The sequence below is a fragment of the Morus notabilis genome, unplaced genomic scaffold (genome assembly GCF_000414095.1).
Source record: "Morus notabilis unplaced genomic scaffold, ASM41409v2 Scaffold539, whole genome shotgun sequence".
Classification (NCBI taxonomy): domain Eukaryota; kingdom Viridiplantae; phylum Streptophyta; class Magnoliopsida; order Rosales; family Moraceae; genus Morus; species Morus notabilis.
In genome coordinates, this window is record NW_010360293.1 from 42,351 (window position 1) to 48,917 (window position 6,567).

The 6,567-nt window shown below is 33.7% G+C and overlaps 1 protein-coding gene across 1 annotated transcript; it reads left to right on the forward strand.

The window, feature by feature from the left end:
• Positions 1–369: 369 nt before the first annotated feature.
• Positions 370–1,883, forward strand: LOC21393168 (F-box/LRR-repeat protein At4g14103). Its single transcript, XM_010096306.2, has 2 exons — positions 370–1,521; positions 1,692–1,883. The coding sequence occupies exons 1-2, from the start codon at positions 370–372 to the stop codon at positions 1,881–1,883; spliced, it is 1,344 nt and encodes a 447-aa protein (XP_010094608.2).
• Positions 1,884–6,567: the final 4,684 nt, after the last annotated feature.

Sequence of the window (6,567 nt, forward strand, 5' to 3'; positions counted from 1 at the left end):
GAAGTCTAAACACAATTTCTTTACCTTTCCCGCCCTCCCTCTTTTATCAAAATTCAAGAACTGATTAGTGAACATGAGCATTTGCGGCCTCTTTTATCAAAAATGTCTCTTTTTCACCTTTAATTCTTTTGAGTATTTGCTTATGAATTCATATTATTTATTTGTGTTTGCATTATGTATGTATTATATGTTCGTACAGTTAAAAAAATATAGATAGATCAACTTAGATTTTAGTTCTCTTTTGTTGGGCAAGAAAGTAGTTATCATTATTTCATATCAAATTGATTAGTGTTTTCTGTTTCTTTTTAGCAAAGTCTAGTTTTTGAGAAGCTGGTTATGGCTGCCAAAAGAGCTAAGAATGAAGACCAGATGAATCGAAGAAGGGATCGGATATCGGAATTACCAGATCCTATCATCCATCAGATCCTCTCTCTCGTTCCGACCAAAGAAGCTGCTCGGACGAGCGTTCTTTCGAAGCGCTGGCGATACACGTGGACTTCAATCTCCACAGTGAAGCTCTTCGACTTCTGTTTCATTCGAGAGAGGTTTTATGAAAGTGTGGACGAGTGCATGATGAGCCATGAAAGAGATGCTTCTCTCAATAAGTTTAGGCTTTACACAAAGTACTTGTACGGAAAACGTCCTCTCATGGATAATTGGATGAACATTGTTGCTCAGAAAAATGTGAAAGAGTTGGATCTCCACCTCAAACCACATTTCAAGAAGGAATTTTACCCCTTACCTCAAGCCTTACTTCGTTTGAGGTCGCTAACTGTTGTGAAGTTGGAAAACTTGTCGCTGGAGAATCTTCCCTCTGTAAGTCTGCCTTCACTGAAACTGTTGGTCCTGAGAGAAATCTCAAAGCTTGACGACAAGGGATTGGAAACTCTGTTGCTGGGCTGTCCCCACCTTGAGAAACTGCTTCTGGACGGCTGCGACGAATTGTCGAATCCTCGGGTTTCGAGCTCGACTATCAAGTCCTTGGAAATCTTCCTGAATTTTAAATGCAAGTACGGGTTAGTTCTTGTCGACGCTGCTGATCTCCGATCTTTCGTGTTCAATGTAACCAGCAAAGGCAGCTGTGACCGCATCAACTTCTCTCGTGCTGCGTCGATCAGAAATGTGTCGTTTACTAATTATGTCAACTTCGACGACAACTGGCTGGAAGGTCTGATTTCTAGAATGCCCCTTCTTCAGAGTTTGGCTTTGGATAATTGCTGCAGCTTGAGGAACATCAAAATCAATTGTGAGGATCTGAAAAGCCTTTATCTGAGAGAGACTAAGGAATGCAATGGAGAAAATCTTATAATCAATGCTCCAAACTTGCTCTCCTTTACCTATGAAGGTATGTCAATGCTGAACCTGTCAATCGATGCGCCAAAAGTATCCCAAGTCAATATCCTAATTTCTGCGGAGGCGAGTAGCAAGGCTTACGATATCGAATGGTACAACAACCTGATCGATTTTCTTTCGAATCTCGATTGCGCCGAGACTCTCAACATCCATGTCTGCTCTGAAAAGGTACACATTTCTACTGTCTACACACAAGCTAAGCTACTTTAGTTTTTTTTCTTTTTGCATACATTTTTATTTTTATTGCTTAGATAATTATAATAACAATACAAGTTAGAGGATGCAGACTATCCTCTTTAATTTTGTTATTTTTTTCCCTGATTTTTTATGATATGAAGGCTTTGATCTTCCCAATCGAATCGAGGAATGTGCGGTTTTCGCCATTGCCGAGCCTCAAGAATTTGAAAGTGAAGACGCACCGTCCAGTGTTTAGGAAGAAGAAGATGAGCGAGTCCTTGGGTTGGGTTGCGCCGTCTGTGCAGACCTTGTCAATTGAACAAGAATTTCTTCGTTGGTGCTGTTTCAACTAGGCCTCTGCATGTGCTGCTCCGTTATGGAAGTTGCTTCAGATTTATGAGTACTAATTTCTCATACATGAAAGAGAGACCTTTTTTATTTTAATTTTATTTCCATGTATTTGAAGACCATATTTAGACGCTTTATTGCGTTCCGGATATTTACAAATTATGTTTGTGGTTTTAATAAAGGGATGTTATTGTTATTTTTATTTAATCCTTTTGCTTTTTAAAATTAGGTACTTAGGGGCCGTTTGGTATTATTTTTTGCTCTTTGTTTTCTATTCTCAAAATTGTGTTTTGAGAAAATGAGACAAATACTTTTTTTTAGATTGTATGGGTCTTGATTTTCACTTTTTACTTTATGTCAATACCTTTTCAATTAAATACTATATTAGTCAAAAGGGTATGAATTAAGAGTAACGAGTAAATATTTAAACTCATATACTTTTAAGGGTAAGTTGAGTAATTTTCTCTTGTGTGTGTTTTCAAAGATGATTGAACAAAAATTGTTTTAATTTATTTTCGGAGAGAACAAATTGTGTTTGGTAACTGTTTTATGAAAATTATATTTTGAGAATGAAAACAAAAAAAAAAAGTGTTTGAATAGAGTTTTTCTTAAAAAAAAAAAAAAAAAATGTCTCTTATCTCCTTCCACTTCTATTATAATTCTCTTTTATCCTCTATTAAAGGTAAAATACTTTAGTCGCACTCTAAATATAAACATAATCATAGATATATTAGAGTATTGAACCACTCCACTTAATAGATTAACCTTTTAAGATCGAAGTCTAATTTTTTATAAAGTCTAACTCTTCTCCCTTGATTTTCTCCTCATCTCTACTCAAAACTCTAAAATGACTCAGAGCCCATTACTTAAACGAGTTGGGTCGATCCATAAAAAATAATGACTCTTAACGAAGCACCATCTTACGGGGCATATAAAAAGGAAAATACCAAAGTCCCTTATTGTCTAAATATAAATAATCACACCTCACAGGCATATGAAGGTATTGAATCACTTCATTTAACAGATTAATCTTTTAAGATAGAAACTAAATCTCTTATAAAAATCCAATTCTTCTCTCTCAATTTCGTTCTCATCTCTCCACAAAACTCTAAAATATTCTCACCTATCTTTCTCTCTCCATCATTCTTTCCCCTCATTTCTCTCTCTTTCACTTTCTCAATACCAATTTTAATTAGATTACAAAAATTAAAATGCAGTTTAAATTTCAATATCAAAGTTAACATTAAAAAAGCTTACAATACTTGTCCATAGCATCATATAAAAATTAACATACACTTTAAATTTTCAATATCAAAGTTAACATTAAAAAAACTTTAAATTTGATTCATCTCATAAATCCATTATGTAGCTTGAATCGCTTATATTGCTTTCATGTTCTCTATTAGTTTCCATCTCTCTATCTTCTCATTCTTCTTCAAAGATAGGATCAAACTGAGTTCATTGACGAATAAAATTGTGAAGGGTACAACAAGCTATAACAATTAAGGTTTGTCGATGGAATTTGTAAGGTGGCCGCATTATCTTCAAAATTAAAAAAACCGCACTTTTAGCACTCCAAAGCGTCGCTCAATTACATTTCTCAATGAAGAATGCCTTTAATGGAACAATTCTTTAAAACCACGTGGTGTCGTGGTCGGTTATGTCTACCCTCAAACTCATTCAAGTGGTACTTTGGACAATAGAATCAACAACATAGTACTTACCTGCTCAAAAAAAATAAAAAATAAAATAAAATAAATACACACACACATTTTAATATATTATGCCATGAGCATTTAATACCTTATTTTGAGAATGGAAAATAGTTATTTCGGTAAACAAAAGAGACTCATAGTCTTTGGATGCTCTTTATTAACGTTTTCTTATTGTTCTAATATTTTGAATCACATGTAATTAATCTTTCTTTTGTTTTTTTTTTTTTTACTTGCCAGATTGATGAAACATATTTTACCTCGAACACTGCAATTAGAGATTTTTTTTTTTTTTTTTTTTTTGTGCTTGAGTAAATGATCTTGCATCCTAGTTCTTCATTTCATTGGAAACATTTTTTTTTTTTTAGAATTTATTGAAAGCTCAATGATTTAAAGAGTTTGAATTATGTACTACTGTACTCCTACATAGCTCATGTGCACCGACGGTGAATTCAACGGAATGAGGGGGCGACTAAAAAGATCTAGAATTGTGATTTGTTTTTTTTTTTTTTGTGATTTTTAGTTGTGATCAGTGTAGTTGAAGATGAGATTTGAACTGTTTGTGCAAAACTGTTAGCAAACATGGCTTTTGTTTGTTGTAGAAATTAGAAGCCGATCCTAATTGAACTTTTGATGGTGTTTTTCTATTTAAACTATGAAGAATGATGTGTCAAATTATGAAAAATAATCTAGCTGATTATGATTATGGATCAATCTTTTTTTTTAGTTGAAAGTAGAAAAATAATATGGTAGGTTATAAAACATAATTGGCAGATTATGCAACTAGTAACCAACTCTGGAATTGGAGATAATCTGTCATTTTTTATAGAAAATAAAAAAATTGATAAATTATGAAACATAATCTATCAGATTACGAAATATAATCTGGCAGATTAAGACAGGTACTCGGTATCAACGACCGGCACCAGAGACAATTATTTTTAGTTAAAAAAAAAATTACAGATTAAAGATTATGATCGATGACTAGCGCTGGTGACCGATGCCGTAGCCAAAGACAATAAGTTTTTTTTGGTTGAAAATATAATTAATCTGACAAATTATGACGCCCAACCTGGTATTGATGTTAGAGCTAGGGAAAACATCTCATTTTTGGTTGAAAATAGAAAATGAAGCATATTCAACAGATTATGGCCGACCACTGACACCTGAGTCAGAGACAACTTGTCATTTTTTAGTTGAAAATAGATAAATAATCTGGCATATTATGATGTTGATGACCGATGCCAGAGTCAGAAACAATCTATGATTTTATTTTGTTGAAAATAGAAAAATAATCTAGCAGATTATGATGCATAATCTAGCATGTTATGAAGCATAATTTAACATATTATGAGCCAAAGACAACATCTTATTTTTTGGTTGAAAATAGAAAAATAAACGAGCAAATTGTGAATCATAATCTAGTAAATTATAACCGACATCAACGACCGGCAGTTGATAACCAGCAACTGGCGACTAGCGTCAGTGACCAGAGATTGCCTCCCGGTGTTATCTAGTAATTTCTTAGTGGTGATCTTATTGATTACCTATTTTATTACTGGGAGTAATTTTAATAATACATATGTTGGACATTTGAGTAGTTCTACTTCAAAGGGTAGAAATCAATGGGCCAATCTTTAAGACATAAATATCTAAAGAGATACTATTTAAAGGGATATTTGTCTCTTTTTTTCCCCTTGATTTAACGATGTTGACTTCACAATATTACAAGGCAAAGTTTGTAATGCGCAGGTCCATATGAGTAACCTAGTGGGATACAGGCTAATCAAACATGGTTATCTTGGCAACCAAGAAAGAAACAAGTTATCTTATTAGCTCGAGATGTGAACAATACCGTGCTTCATAATTAAAAGATAAGTAAGATTCAGTCCTATCTGGTATAGATATACGTAAAGTCAAATTAGAGTCCACTCAAATTGTTGTACTGTTGTTATATCATACAAGTGCTCGGTCTAGCTTCCTCGCAACTTCAGTTCAACGAGAACTTCTGTACGTGCTCCTGGTAAGTACAAGCCTACATTACAACTCGGAACAAAATGTTTCAAGATGTTGTAAATGTGCCGTGATTGATTGATTAAACTGTGTGAACTATATGTTATTTCTATTATGGATCGATGTTACATATAAAATAATGAACTGCCCCTACTACGTTTTATATTACAATGCATTATGCAATAATCTTTTTAATCATGTTAAATTCCATACACACAAATTAAACAAACAAACAAAAAAGACAAATAAGTAAATTTTTTTTAAAAATGTCGTACCAATCTCCTGCAAAATCATAATAAAGGCCTTAGACGATGTTCGGTTAGAAATGCCTTGACCTCGACTCTCTGTTAGTTGCCCGCAAATGGTATGTATACAAGGGCCCTAAACAAAGGAAGTTTTTCCAATGAAGAAATGATTTTTCCAAACGGACGAAAACGACTTCTTAATGAAGCATATAATATGAAATCATGCATTTCTTTACATTTCTTATAGGCAAAGTGCTTTGTGAGACAACTTGGTTGTACTTACTTGAGGAAAAAGAAAAAGCTCATTACTGTGTGTTCATGCCTAGCTAACAAGGGTAAAGTTCCCGCTACCTAAGCTGATTTATGGGTTTGGGAGCGAGCAAATGTGGTAACCGTGGAGATAAAGTTTATGGATACTGCTTAATTTATGCAACAAGTTACTGATTAAGAAGATGTTTGTTTTCTGTATTCGTCCTTAATTTTGAATCATGATTTATAATTTTCTATAGTGTTTTTCTCTCACAAAAACATACGTAAAATGAGAATGGTTCTGAATTATGATTCTGAATCCATGAACCAAGCGTCTACTAAATAAGGATTGAATCTATTTATCAAATTTTTTTTCCTGTTTGCTAGATAAGCCCTCTTAACAAAACTTGAGCCTCCTATATCTCAAAATCTCCCCTCCCACCATCTGGGCCAGCCTAATCATATAGGTT